This window comes from Xiphophorus couchianus, chromosome 13 (assembly GCF_001444195.1).
Source record: "Xiphophorus couchianus chromosome 13, X_couchianus-1.0, whole genome shotgun sequence".
In the NCBI taxonomy this organism is placed as follows: Eukaryota; Metazoa; Chordata; class Actinopteri; order Cyprinodontiformes; family Poeciliidae; genus Xiphophorus; species Xiphophorus couchianus.
The window spans coordinates 9,616,933-9,632,504 of NC_040240.1; the positions used below are offsets into that span (position 1 = coordinate 9,616,933).

Consider the following 15,572-nt stretch of genomic DNA (forward strand, 5'->3'; position numbering starts at 1 on the left):
TCAGATATGGGCATAGCCTAGTAGTACTTTTTGATTGGAATCAAAAATGCTTTGACCACAACTACTACTTATCATATCAAAGAAGTAGTAGTTTTATTTTATTATTATTATTACTGTTTAAGTGCTACAGCCTCTAGAAAGAAAAGAAATCTTAAGTGGGGTTGTGCATTTCCAGACAAATGGTTTGAGAGACAACCCATTGGATTGACATTAGGTTATTTCCTTAACTGTTGACATCTTAAAGCAAAAGGTTCTGAGTTGACCAAAGATATATTTGCTTTATTTGAGGAGGATATATTTGGTTTGTAATGTTAAAGTTAATGTATTACTTCTAAATTACTTTTAGAAATAAACCTTGACTTGATCACTTCAGCTGAATGAATGTTCTAAAGTAATAGTAGAAGGGAAAAGAACAAAAGAAAAATAAAGTGTTATCCTCTTTGAATCAAGATGAGAGACTCAAACTACAGGAAACAAGCAGAAAGTAGGGACAAGAAGAATAATCCCGTTTAGACATCAACATTCCAAAGGCACAAATTAGACAAAGCGCTGACCTGGGTTTTCCCAAGGAGCGTGTACGCCTTCTGGACCTTGGTGTAGTGCAACACATCAAAGTGCTTACAAGTCCTTGACAGGGCGACATCAAGCTGCTCCTGGAGACAGAAATAGACAGAAGACAAAGGAGAGGAGGAAGCAAAGTAAAAGGGAGAAAGAAGAGGGATTATCGGTATTAAGACAGGGTGATTCAGATACACACAGATGTGCAAATGTAAAACAGGCCAAGGGCAGGGTAGCTGGATGTGGATATGAGTGAATATATTACTAAGTGAAAGATAAAGAGATGAAAAGAGAGGCGTTGCAAGTAGGACGTGTTTTGGAAGAATTTAAGAAGTGGTGAGATGTGTGACAGGTTTGACGCAATAATCTGAGCTCAGATGGCAAAGCGCCTACAAAGGCCAAGTGATCAAATGTCTTGCATCGCCCAATGTTTTCTTAAGCCTTGTGTGAAAATGCTACAGAGGAGGATAAAGTAAAACCTGCAGCTGATGCTCAAGCCTAATGGACATGGCTGACGTGAATTGAAATTAAATTCATCCAGATTTATTGGTACGACAACTAGGCAAAATGGACTTCAATTTTAATTGCAACATTTTATTATATTTCCTGTGATAATAATCATAAGAAGTAACTTTGAAAAGTATAGCTGTATGCTTTTGACAGTATGCATGTAAAGATGACCAAGTCCCTAAACACAGAAATACCCCTTCTGCAACTGCTATACCAAATAGGACAACTTTACAGCTAGACAGGCCATATTTACATGTAATCAGATTTTCAAATATATTATATTCATTGATGCTCTTGTGAAATGATCAGTGTATTAGTAAAATCAGCAATCCTTGCCAGTTTGTTTTTGAAGTGTGAAACCATCATCAATTAGAATTGATACTTTTCCATACCTTGTGGGTATCCCTGGTGAAAAATGTGTGTTAAAAAAAAACAAAAACAAAGGATCTGCTGGTAACATCTTGTTGCAAGGTGGCACAGAATACCTTCAGTGATCAAGTACAGGCCACGCCTTGATGGATCCAGGCTGTTTGACAGCAAAAAAGGGACCAACACCCCATTAAGTCATAGTGTGTCTGTGTGTATTGCTTCCAAGGCTTTGCTGTATTTTGTCAACCATGGTGTTTTGTAGAACTGAAGTCTTTTCATGCTGCTTCAGAATACTTCCAGGGCTACAATTAGAGCAAAATGCCCTTGACTGCAAACTCTGCACTAACATCAACTGGTGGAAACCGACTTTGGAAATGTGGAACCGTGCTTATTTGTTCATGTGTTTACACCTATGATTTAGAGGATTTTGTATTGCTTGCTTACCGACTCAAGCTCATAGGTAAACAAGCAACCCTAGCAAGTGGCCATATGTGTGTGCATACATTCAAAACCTCCTGCTGTTCACCAACACAACTGTAAACAGTTAATCTACTGGAGCATAGCAGCAGTGGTTCTGTCATAATAGCCTCTTCATTATTACTTATCACACACATGCATCACAACACAAGCAGAGATGGCACAGATACGATTTACAGGGTTTGCATGCTCATACTGTTGACTCTAAGATTGTGTCAATATGTGGCAGACACAAAATGACAACGCCAAACAATCTGAATATGAAATTAAAGGATAATTTGCTTTTTCTCAATTGAAACCTTTAAAAACACACAGCGCAAAAATCAAATATTACATTACATGAAGCTTGAACATTTTACTTCCAGATAACAGATTTAGTAGTAAAAACTGACTATTCACATACCTCTATTTGCTCAAGAGTGTCTTGTAGTTTAGAGTTCAGCTCACTGTGGAATGAAAACAAATTTATTTTCAGTTTCAGAAAAGTTGACATTTCTTTTATCTACTGCTTGTTGACAAAACAAAAAATAGCAGATGTAAAACATCATTCATGCTCTCCTGGAAATAATTCTATATGAAATATGCTTCCGTTATTACAACACAAATATTATTTTGTCTCCTTTCCATAAACAAGGCAGGGATGGATGCAGCAGAAAACTGATGTGGTGGCTATCCCTGTCGCCTCACAGCAGGAATGTTCCAGCTTAAATCTTGGCTAAGCCTTTTCTGTATGATGTTTCTAAGTTCTAGACTGGATTCCTTAGGTAAGTTGAAAAAAATACATCTTATGTTATCTGAAGAGTGCAAAGGGTCGCTTGGCCTTGCATTACACTGTGTCAGATTGGAGATCAGACCTGACTAGGTGAGTTCTCCACCTTGTACTGTGACAGCTGTGACTCCTGCAATCCTAAAGTCCATTAAGCTGGTCGAAGAGTTGTGTCGATGCCTTGAGCAGAATACCAAACCAGGCTCCATATCTAGTATTCTGGTAAACACCAGCAATTAAAATCTAGTGCTGTAGTTTTCTGAAGTAGTATTACCCAAGATTCAATACTGCTTGCCAGAGTGAATGCTCAGCTTTACCAGCCTGCTGGTCCATTTTCATCTACAGGAGCCATCCAAATATTTAGCCTGCGTGTTCATTCTCAATCGTCCAATCCAGGCTCCATTTTCCTGCCAGAACATTCTCCAGTTCTCCAACACTCCTCTGGCCAGAACACTGTTGAGCCTGGCTCTTTTCTCAGGGTGTTTCAGCTTCCTTTTCTCTGCCTGACTCCAATTGTTTTCCTAAGCCCTGCACTGTTGCAAAGAACTCGTGAATTTTCCTGAGTGTCTTAGTTACATCTGAATGCACAACTTGTTTAATCAATAACTCAATATTGTATGCAAAACATCTTCACTATCTTTGTGCTGTTCTGCTTTAGCCTCAACTCAGAAAATGCTTTCATTTGAAAAGCTCCACGATAGCAGCAAGCATTGCGATTGTTTTGCCGATCCCGAGACACCAAGTCATTTCCCTTGTGACTCTGCCACCCTTTACCTCCATTCACAATCATCTGCTGTTCCACCGTTCCCCTGCCTCTGTGCTTGCGGTCTTTACCAGGTCAGCTTGCTCTTATGTTGTGCCTTGTGAGACTGCGGCAGCCCAAGGGAGTGTGTGTCCTTAACAGATTGCTAATGAAGCATCTTGGTTTTACTTGGAGAGAGAGAATGATGAGGAGGCGGCAGAGAAATTAAGAAGAGATGCTAGACTAAGTCATAAGTGTTCGGTTCCAGTCAGAGGTTTACACGCACTTATAGTTGTAATGAATATCATAATAATTTGGGGCTTTTATTGCTTTATTTGAACTGTTTTCTTCTAGACAGATAATAGGATTTCAATGATCTTTACAGACAAGAATTGGGAGCAGAAGTCTAAATTATTTTTTTTGAATTTCTCTAAAATTAGACAAAGACTAATTTTATACATAAAATCACCACTAAGATTTTGTTAATGCTCCTTTACAAGTTTCACACACTTTTTGTAGGCATCAAAAAGACTTAAGTCTTACTGGATATTTACTTTTGCTTTCTTTGTCCATTCCAAAACCAGTTCTTGGTTGATGATATCGGTCCTGTGAGATCATGCATCACCTTTTTAAGTGTATAGTTTTGATTTAAGATATCAGATTGAGGGTACTCCTCTTACAACATGACATTCACCATACTCTATGCACATCATCACCAGCACTTAAAAGTGACCCTCAGCATTATGTAACCACCACTATGCTTGACAGCTGGTGGTATAAAAGCAAAATATTCAGTGGCAAAATATTTAAATCCTTTTCTTTTTTCTTAAAACTTAAAACTCTCTGGGAGTGTTCATGAGGATACCTGTGAATTTCATTCCAGCTTGAAGGTGTCAATTTTGAAGTTAGGCTCCGTGTCAATTCATGCTGGTGTTAAATTCACCTTTGGTGTTAAGGGAGTTTCCAGTTCATGGTAGGCTTGAGCCTTGGTGGATTGTTTTTGAATAGCTTAACAAAATCCTTTTTAATTAAGAAACATAAGATACATATGTAGATGCAAATAAATTTAATGTCTAAATCTAAACTTTTGTGCTGAAAGTTAAGAAAAATGATAAAATTCTGAGATTGTGATACCTATAATTGCTGATAGTGGAGTTGGGACAGATTAGATTCTCAGCTACAATAGAAGAGAGCAGGCCAAAGCTAATACCCTCAGTGGAGACAAAGATAGAAAGCCAAGGCTAAGAAAATGGAAAAAGTTTGAAAGCTGGCTCAACTACACAAGGATGAATTGATCGGCGTTAGGTCCTGACTGTTGAGAAAATACATCAAAATGTTCATAGGCGAGGCCCAGAAAAGTGAAAAGCAAAGGCTTTAAACTTCTGGCAACCACAAAAAGGAGATACACCCAAGGAGCTCATGCCAAGAGGATAAACATACACTGGTTCATTGCAGAATATTTTAGCTGGTCCCGATGTTCCAGTTTAGCAAAGTAACTGGAACTAAACCACACAGTGAATGGTATTAAAAAGAGCACAGGGAAAAGAACAGGAGCCAGTCCAAGGAAAATGACAGCAATTAAATGCTAATGAACAATAAAAGCTAGGAAGAAGTACTGTAGACCTCAACATGGCTCCCACTAAATACTTGAAGTTCAATGTGTGTATTCAGACATTTTTTTCACAGCTGGATAACACTGAAGTGGTATCTGTATTTACTTATGCTTTGATTTTTCACCTTCATGTAAAGTCTGTATTGATTTATTGAGCCTTTTCAGGGTTGAAGCCGTCACCAAAGAACATGCCAGTTCAATTTAGGAAATTAGAACATAGTAAGGCAGTTTTGTTTTTTTTTCAGCAATTCATACGGCATTGACATCACCATCATCTCAAAGCTTTGGTTGTAGCTCTTGATTGTGCATCTTTTCAACCAGTTTTTCCTTCCACTACACTTGTAAAACTTTTGTGGGTTGCCCCTCTTCTTGAGAGCATCAGTAACTGCCTTCAACTTTACTTCTCCGCCATTGTCAAGGCCATAATTATGTTTAAACTAAAAATTCCTGCATTAAAAATAATTGTATTAATTTGCCGTATGTTCATCCAACATTCATTGCTTTGTAAGCTATACTCAATTTTAATTAACAGAAATAAATCCTTGGAAAGCATCACTCAATTGCAATTACTCTTTATAGGGTTGTTTTTCTTTTTCTTTTCCTTTTCAATGAAATTGCTAGAATGGATTAACTTTTAGATGACACCAATTTACTGAGATTAACTTGTGAAAAAGAAGAGCAGCTAAAAGGCATTCCTCTACAGCTTAATAGTATCACCAGGAAGGCTGACATATATATTATTCACTGAATCTGAAAAATGGAAATTGAACCTACAAGTTTCTCGCCATTATCTTTAGCACACTGATTATTATAAAAACAATTTCTCACTTTCTGTTAATCCGTCCATATCCTGCATAGACGTAGAATAATTATTGTGCTTTCTTGTGTGCACAGCTGCTGTTCCTCCCTAATACAGGCACTCTTCTATGATCAGAAAGAATTCATAAATAACATATGAGAAGAAAAAGCTAATTAGCGATCTGTTCCCTGCAGCGGCCACTGGGTTTCAGCAGTGTCACATACAAATCTGGGAGATTTCTTCCCCCCTTTTAACTAGTTTCAATTAATGTTGGCATTAGGAGGCTGCAGGGCTTTGAGGCTTGTCCCTTTACACTGATTTGCTGACTTGCTAAACAAGCATAAGCGCCTTAAAGGGTCCTACGGATATTCGTGTTTTGTGGGAGCACCATTTTTGGCTGCAGTCGTGTTACCCAGTGTTACAAAGCAGGTAGGGAGGGAAATAAGAGGTATGGGGTGGGTTTCAAAGGGTACATTATGCTACCACAAGAGCAGATGAGGCTATATGCAGGAGCGAAAGGCCAAGAGGTGAGACTTTCACCAAGGTTGCAGAGCTTTAGTCTGCCTCACCGGCAGAACCTGCTCAAGCTAAATTCTACAAGATTTAGTCATTTCTAGTCGACGTCTCTGCAGATGTTGCTTGTTTTTCTGCACAAGTTAAGTTCTGATTGTAGATTTCAAGGTGAAAGAAGCAAAAGGAGTAGCTTTGATCTACAGTTGTACTTTGCTTTCACTTTGTTTTTACAGAAGAAGTCATTTCAACCTTGGGAACGATCTTAAATCAAATCACATAACACATTCACAGAAATAGATCTGAAGGAGGCATTCTCTCATTTTGAAAAGTTCTGACAAAAAAAGACAACCCCTCTAGAATCTGGGTAAATGCATAAAAGTTATTAATTTATGAGCAAAATGAAGATTTATTTCTCATCCCCTAACTATTTGATTTGGTTAGCGCACAGTCGGTATAAAAAATGTTGAAAACAAGCCAACTCTTATCCCAAGCAAACATCTGACTCTGAATATTTTATCAGCACTAAAGAACAATCACACTCACTGTGCCCAGATACTCCTGCTCTGCTGTAAGGCATCAAATCTGTTCAAATGATAATGTGATGCCCAAATGAGGAAGCTCTGCCTTGTAGCACAGATTGTTTGTCTGCCACGTTAACAAGACTGACAACATTTTCTAACAAATCCTAAAACAATTTAAAATTTAAATTTCAAATATTCTCCACAATTCCAAATAACAATCACACTGAGAATATTTTGTTAGTCATTATTTTAAGGTCCAACTTGCAGACACTTTAAAAACAGCATGATTAGACTAGATACATTTGATTTGATGATAATAGTAATAATGAATACTAGTAATACATGAGTACAAAACATTAAACTAGTTTATATATATATTTCCTACCAATTATGCAACATAATGCTGAACTGACATTACGTGCAACGACTCCACAGTCTGTTTTTGATTTTCTTGGCATCTGAATAACATTAAATCAGACAAAATCTAACACCTTAAGAAATCTGGAGTAGATTATACACTGCTCAAAAAAATAAAGGGAACACTTAAACAACACAATATAACTCCAAGTAAATCAAACTTCTGTGAAATCAAACTGTCCACTTAGGAAGCAACACTGATTGACAATCAATTTCACCTGCTGTTGTGCAAATGGAATAGACAACAGGTGGAAATTATTGGCAATGAGCAAGACACACTCAATAAAGGAGTGGTTCTGCAGTTGGGACCACTTCTCAGTACCTATGCTGTCTGGCTGATGTTTTGGTCAGTTTTGAATGTTGGTGGTGCTTTCACACTCGTGGTAGCATGAGACGGACTCCACAACCCACACAAGTGGCTCAGGTAGTGCAGCTCATCCAGGATGGCACATCAATGCGAGCTGTGGCAAGAAGGTTTGCTGTGTCTGTCAGCGTAGTGTCCAGAGGCTGGAGGCGCTACCAGGAGAAGGGCCAGTACACCAGGAGACGTGGAGGAGGCTGTAGGAGGGCAACAACCCAGCAGCAGGACCGCTACCTCCGCCTTTGTGCAAGAAGGAACAGGAGGAGCACTGCCAGAGCCCTGCAAAATGACCTCCAGCAGGCCACAAATGTGCATGTGTCTGCACAAACGGTTAGAAACCGACTCCATGAGGATGGTATGAGGGCCCGATGTCCACAGATGGGGATTGTGCTCACAGCCCAACACCGTGCAGGAGGCTTGGCATTTGCCAGAGAACACCAGGATTGGCAAATTCGCCACTGGCGCCTTGTGCTCTTCACAGGTGAAAGCAGGTTCACACTGAGCACATGTGACAGACGTGACAGAGTCTGGAGACGCCATGGAGAGCGGTCTGCTGCCTGCAAAATCCTTCAGCATGCCCGGTTTGGCAGTGGGTCAGTAATGGTGTGGGGTGGCATTTCTTTGGAGGGCCGCACAGCCCTCCATGTGCTCGCCAGAGGTAGCCTGACTGCCATTAGGTACCGAGATGAGATCCTCAGACCCCTTGTGAGACCATATGCTGGTGCGGTTGGCCCTGGGTTCCTCCTAATGCAGGACAATGCTAGACCTCATGTGGCTGGAGTGTGTCAGCAGTTCCTGCAAGATGAAGGCATTGAAGCTATGGACTGGCCAGCCCGTTCCCCAGACCTGCATCCGATTGAGCACATCTGGGACATCATGTCTTGCACCACAGACTGTCCAGGAGTTGGCGGATGCTTTAGTCGAGGTCTGGGAGGAGATCCCTCAGGAGACCATCCGCCACCTCATCAGGAGCATGCCCAGGCGTTGTAGGGAGGTCATACAGGCACGTGGAGGCCACACACAATACTGAGCCTCATTTTGACTTGTTTTAAGGACATTACATTAAAGTTGGATCAGCGTGTAGTGTTATTTCACTTTAATTTTGTGTGTGGCTCCAAATCCAGGCCTCCATTGGTTAATAAATTTGATTTCCATTGATGATTTTTGTGTGATTTTGTTGTCAGCACATTCAACTTTGTACAGAACAAAGTATTCAATGAGAATATTTCTTTCATTCAGATCTAGGATGTGTTATTTGAGTGTTCCTTTTATTTTTTTGAGCAGTGTACTTATCCTAACCAGTGTAGGATAAGTGAAATATCAATTTCATCAATTTGTAAAGAAATAGTCATTTCAAAGGCGTTTCAAAGCCAAAAGTAAGCAGTGACATTGGTCTGTTTTTATTTCTAAGACAGTGTGCGTTTATCTGTTAGTAACTCAAAAACCAAAATGATTCATGAGTCAAATAAAAACTCAAATTTGATGTGGCAAACTAAAGATAAAAGTCATTTTCTTCATTTATTTTCTTTTAGAAATTCAGTTGGTTTTTTGGGGGGGTTTTACTTTGGAAAATTAATTAATTGTAATCTGGGAGCTTTTTTTATTGCTGGATTTTCATTTCCTTAAACTTATTTAGCCCCGAATAATAAACAAATACCAAACATTTTTAGACCTTTTGAGACATCCAGTTGCACACTTGCACCGCCATTGGTACAATTGCTTTACATATAAACACACTGTAAGATCTAAACAATGTATGATGAATGTGCAAGCATTTCTCACCAGGAGTGTTACTTAAACTTTTATATACTGATTGTTTTATGCTGCTTTTTCAGCAAATGTCATCATGGGGAATTTCAAAGTACATCCCATGACGAGGTTTAATAAATGAGACCCTATAAAAAAGACGGGATTCCCACAGCGATGGGGAACGTTTCATTTGCTTCATGCTGACTCAATTTATTACAGAAGCAAAGAAAAAGTCAGGTAAACAAATATACCTTACTGCATTTTGTTTTCTCTCTTTTTGGCTCTGTAAATTTCCACAAGTGTGCATTTAAAATGTAAAACAAAACATCTAAGGAACAGTTTCTTTAAATATTACAAAAAATAAACAAATAAATAAGCTTGGACTTCTCCGTTTGTTCTCTGGTTGCCTACTCTACTAATTCATAAGAAAATCCTAATAAATTCACAAATTTAGAAAGGAACTATTCTAGGAATAGGAACTTTCCCAGACCAATATGAAAGAGATTACAAAAACATTAAATGACAACAAATCATCAGACTCTCTTCACAACAGCAACAAAACAGCTGCGTAGTTATGGTACGTACTACCATAACTACTGTATATCCAAAACATAAAAACGATTTCTATTTAACACAGGCAATAACGTAATTCTGCAATAAATTATGGCATTATACTGAAGAAAAATGAAGATATTATACAAAGTCATTGGCTGGATGACAGTTTTGTTATTCCAAGGTGACATTAGTTCATAAACCTGAAGCTGCTCTGAAGTAGTCAGGGTTGTCTTTCTGTTTGTTGTCTTTCTGTAGTTGTTTGCTGGGGAAAACAATTTGACCTTAATAAAATGAAGAAGAAAACCTCACCTGAGGATTTATTTTTACTATTAATACAAAATAAAGCACAGGTAAAAAGGAATAACAAATTTTAGTTCACTGCAATTTTCATAGATATAAAACAGAAATAGTTGATTTTAGGGTTTAGAGTTTACCTAACAGATTAAGTTAAGGCTTCAGGATAAGATGTAAGCCATTGCTGAGAAACATCATTATCAGAGTATGAATTATTAAATTATGGCTAAAAAAATTATCTGAGGTCACAATGAACTTTTAGTTCACCCACAAGTCCAAATGATAACTGATGCCAAATATGAAAAATATTCCCTGATGGTATTCCTGGAATATTGCACTCATAAAATTAAATGGACGAAGAGACAGACGGGCCCAAAGCAAAACATCCTCCAGCCAGCTACATTTCATTTTATAATGATCCCAGAACATTTCGACACAGACACACCCATCAACAGGCCTGAGTGGAGGATTTTAAAATCAGCATCAAATATATGTAGGTTGTTGCCAAAGGTCCATCCAAAGCTGATTAAACCCATCACTGGCAGCTAACTATCTCAGTGCACAGGAGTTTTGAATCCTGGCACCTGTGGTGAAATTCCCAACACTGGCAGTGAGGCAGTGATGTGTTTTATAATTGCTTGAGCTACAGAGTACATGCAAGGATGGAGAAAGAGAAAGTTCATGTAACAATCTGTGTTCAGAGGAACAGATTATAGCATGAAAAAGACAGCCACATAAGATATTAAGCAAGTATTACCATAGAGGCTTTTTTAAATTAGGGTTTATGTAATTATTCTTACTGCCTTAAGGGGGAGAAAAAGTTCTAAATTACGGACATTTGAGAAGGTGTTCTAACAGGTATTACTGTGAATCTGCTAAGTAATTACTTAATGAAAACAAACATGATATTCAAATAAAACAAGATCTATATTGTGATGGATAATTCATTAATCAAAGTCTGATGTGCCTTACTTTCAACTAAACCATCTTAAGTAAATTATAGTTAACTAGAATCCACTATAATTCAGCATCTAGAATCAGCCAGACTAGTTGGTCTCTTCACTAAAAGAACTGGTAAGAACCAACCAAGCAACCAGCAACTGTGGAAGATTTACATCAGAGAGAAACTAAAATATTCCGAGCAGAAAAAGAAAAATGCTTGTTTTGCAGAAATGTCAATTTCTGCAATGTAATTTTGTACCATCACATTCCCATTGTTAACAAGCACTTTCATAACCATCTACCAAAGTGCATCAGTTTATTTTTCACTGTCGATAACTAGTTTGAGGGATTATGAATATATATAGTCACAACACGCTCAAATTCCACTAGAAATGTCATTAAATTATACATAATTTTAAAAAATTCTTTAGACCAATTTATGTTAATTTTGACAATTATAAAATATTTTGGATTATGATGTTGTGTACTTGAGCCATATCACCACATTTCATTACACAAAAATGTCCAAGAGGAAATTAAGTTGAGCTTTAGCGTTGCCAAGACATTCTTATGAAGGACTCACTAGTTGGTGAACTTTTAGAAACGCCATCTGAGAATATCTACAAGGAGCTTCCTCTTTAATTCAAACAAATATGGGCATAACAAACAGAGTTTTAGGTCTTTAGAACTCCAGCACTTCCTGAGAATAAAAAAAAGTATTTAAATTGATTCTGTAGACAACTCATATCTGAACATATCTGCATGATACAGCTTTTATATGGAAGGAAAATCCCCCAGAAATAAAAATACATTTTTAAACAGTTGATGATATGCCTGTAAGATTGCACAGTTCTAAAATGAGGAATATTTTACGGAACATCAAGCATGCTGCATGGCGAGGTGAGTGAAGCGTTTTGGACAATGTAGCATTGCAGTAAATAATTCACATCAGCTTTGCTTGATGACTACATATATCAGAAAGCACTGTGGGTCTATCATTTTCTTGAAACAAAAAGCTGATATGCAATAGCCTGACAAGAATTTAAATATGGAGCTTCAAGGAAAAAAAATGGGTGGAGATGCCTGGCAGATGACATGCAGATCTGATTACTTAAGTAATAAAAAAGATTATTTAATAACGTTCTGCATTCTAAAATATTTAACACATTTCTAAGAGATCAGAACGACACAAAAATTGGAAAGCTATCCTGGAGAGTTATTGTTTTGTTCTTTTCCCTCAGTTGTACTTTTTCTCTTCAGAGTGGATAACAATGAGAAGATTTCAGCATCCCATTATTCACATGTGTATAATATTTGTTCATGGATCAGATTTCCCTCTTTTTCACAAAGCTGGTATTGTTAAAATAGTCCCCTACTACATTTTTTAACCTTTCCTAGGACAGGATAAGTACATTTTTATTAATGACTATAAAAGCTTAAGGTAGATTAAGTGCTCCAGTATGAGGATTTTTTAAAAAGTTATTCTGAATATCACATGAATAAGAATAATGTCAAAACAATAAAATCTGGTGGGGCTCTGAGACCAAAACATATTTCAACAGCTGTCCCCAATTGACCAACATACAGTACGTGTGTGGTGCTTGCGGTCTTAAAGTTTGATACATTTACATCCATCAATCTTAAACACAACCAATTTTATTCCTACTCTACATCCAAAAGCAGGAAAAATAAAAATTATTTTCTTGGAACATTTAAACATTAGGGGTGGATGTTTAAAAAGTCAGTGAGTTACAGTAACATTTCCTCACATGTAAATGAAAGTCTCCTGTGATTGAATCGTTTCTTTTAGTTGCCTTTCCGTTGAGGTGTTTCACAGTTTAACCATCTGCATGTCGTAGCTCACTGGGTGCCTGCCAGAGTCTCTAAATCTTGTAATTGGATGTTTTCTCTATAGGGGATAAGCAGTAATAAGCTTAAATTGGAAGCTGCCAGATGTATACCAAATATGCCATTGTGTCTCATAGGAAAACTAGGCCTGCAGTGAGACAACATTCACTGTCCTGTAGCTGGAAACTTACTGCCTTGCAAACTATTCATAGTCCTTGGACTTATTTACACTCACATACAACCACAAACTTCAGTGTATTACAGTGATTTTATGAAAAAAAACAAACAAAAAGAAGTAAATAATTGGAAAGTGGATGGAAAATAATGCTGTATTTAATTTTTTTTTTCCACAAAAAAATATTTGAGAAGTGTAGCATGCATTTATATTCAGTTCTTCTGTGTCAATTCCTTGTTGATTCAGTTTTCAATGAAAATAAAGCTGCAAGTCTTGGGGTATATCCATACGTGCTTAACTTGTTTACATACTCAAGTTTTTTCTTCTTCGTACTCCAGTACTTGAGATTCTTCAACTTTTAGATTTGTCCCTGGTCAAACATTCCTGAATTAAATGGCTGAACTGCCTTAGATTTTGTTCATATGTATTATATTTAAGGCTGAATTTTAAAAAAAATACAAGCCACACAGTTCAGATTTTTCTTTGCAAAGTTCTGCAAGCATATTTTGTGTTGATCTATCGTCATAAAATCCAATTAAGATGTATTGGATTTTGTTTTTTGCAATGTAACATGTGAAAAAAGAATCAACAGTTATTACTAGTTTTTCAAGGCACTTTTAAACATTTCAAGCCTTTCACATTGTGGGAGGAGCCACACTGCAGCCACAAAGAAATAGCAATAGGAAACAATTCCCTAAGTGAGATGTCTCCAAGCAGATCAATCAACTTCCAACCTTGAGAAAGAAGGGTAAAAATCAAAAACGTCTGGCGCTCTTCGATCTGCTTTATCAAAGGAAACACGATTAAAATAAAAATAAAAAGATCTGCGAATGTCTGAGCGGAACTGAAATGTGATTTTTCCAAAACCACACAACTCTGATGTCATACTTCTGTCATGAAATGTTGCTAGCAGTCAATACAACAAGTGAGCAGGTTTTCCCTACCCTGGACTCAGCTACACCACCACATCAATCTGCTCATACTGTACCTGATGCAGCTGTAGTGTTTGAAGGTGCTGGCCGCCTTTTGACATTCCAGACAAAGCTGGATTGCACCTGGATAGTCTTCCTCCTAAAAGAACACAGAGCAGTGAGGTCATTTAACCTATTTTCCAAACAGGCAGAAATTTCACAGTATTTTTATTGTAAACGCTTCCTGCCACAAAGACTTTAGATATAAATAGCAAAAAGGGTTTGGTTGAGGCATTGATATGTTTGCCCTTCTCTGTGTATTAGCTTCCTGACCCAAAGAATTATTGTTTATCTAAAAATAGTTGCCACAGCAGACACCGTCCTGGCAACCTTGGGCGGAATAGCGATTGCAAAACCCCCCCCATGATGTTTGACCTTTTAAGTCATTTATGAACATTTCTGTGGGAGTTTGTAGGGATTACAGTACCTCGAGCATCTCGCTGAGTCTTACATCTGTCCTTTGCTGTAAGGTGAAAAGAAGAAAAATAAAGAAGAATATGAAGAGCATATGTAATAGTAATCAGTATTCAGTGATCAGTGCAAAGATAGTTGTTTCTATCTTTGCACTAATTGTACCTAGGGCAAGTTAAAATAGAAAAAAAGAAAAATAATCACTGTCAGTGCACAGATGTGTCTCTATCAGATGTGTCAGAGTATATCAGATCAAACAAGGAATTCACAATATATCCGCATTAGCATCTTTATCAACATATCATATCATACCGATAAGTAAAACCAGGTGGATAATAACAACCAATGTTTATTTACATTTTGTTGCTGTTTGTGTGGGAGAGAAGAAATTTGGCCATGTGGTATTTCTTGGGGTATATGACAGAGATAAAAATGCAAGACTGAAGGTTCTTGCAGGGTCTGCAAGACATTGCGTCTCTGTTTAACTGAAGCAGAGAAGCAATGTCAGTGCTGGTGTCACTTCTTCAGTGTCAAAAGAGTCAGGAAATAGAAGTAATACTTATGACCTATTAAATCAATATTTATGTCGATATTGTCATAAATATCACTGCGTTTGTTGATCAAACTATACCTTTCAAATAGATACAAATTATGTGGCACTGAAGGTTACTTTGAATTATTCCTCAGGCAAAGCATGAGCCATTTACTGGTATTAAGGTATTCTGTTTGTTTCTATCCTTTCAAGACTGAAGCAAAGCCACAATACTTTTCCATTAACTGAGAAGAAAAACAAAGTTTGGCTATTTAGTAATATTTCTGGTTGCAAGAAACATTCATGGTGTGGAAACAAAAGACGTACTTATTAGGGAAACAGAGTTTTAAATCTTGGCAAGATACAAACAGCATCTCATTTAATTGGTGGACTTAAGGCATTCTGGATAACAGCAAATATCAGCTTGTTAAATTTGTGTTGCTCTATAAA

The 15,572-nt window shown here is 37.5% G+C and overlaps 1 protein-coding gene across 2 annotated transcripts in view; it reads right to left on the reverse strand.

Moving 5' to 3' along the window:
• vps50 (VPS50 subunit of EARP/GARPII complex) overlaps nucleotides 1-15,572 on the reverse strand; it is a 110,432-nt gene that overhangs the window by 64,246 nt on the left and 30,614 nt on the right. For both annotated transcript variants that reach the window (XM_028036317.1, XM_028036316.1), the window contains exons 8-11: nucleotides 14,607-14,642; nucleotides 14,197-14,279; nucleotides 2,318-2,360; nucleotides 555-653 (exon numbers count right to left, since the gene is read on the reverse strand). In XM_028036317.1, coding sequence (XP_027892118.1) covers nucleotides 555-653; nucleotides 2,318-2,360; nucleotides 14,197-14,279; nucleotides 14,607-14,642 — 261 coding nt within the window. The remainder of the gene's footprint in view (nucleotides 1-554; nucleotides 654-2,317; nucleotides 2,361-14,196; nucleotides 14,280-14,606; nucleotides 14,643-15,572) is intronic.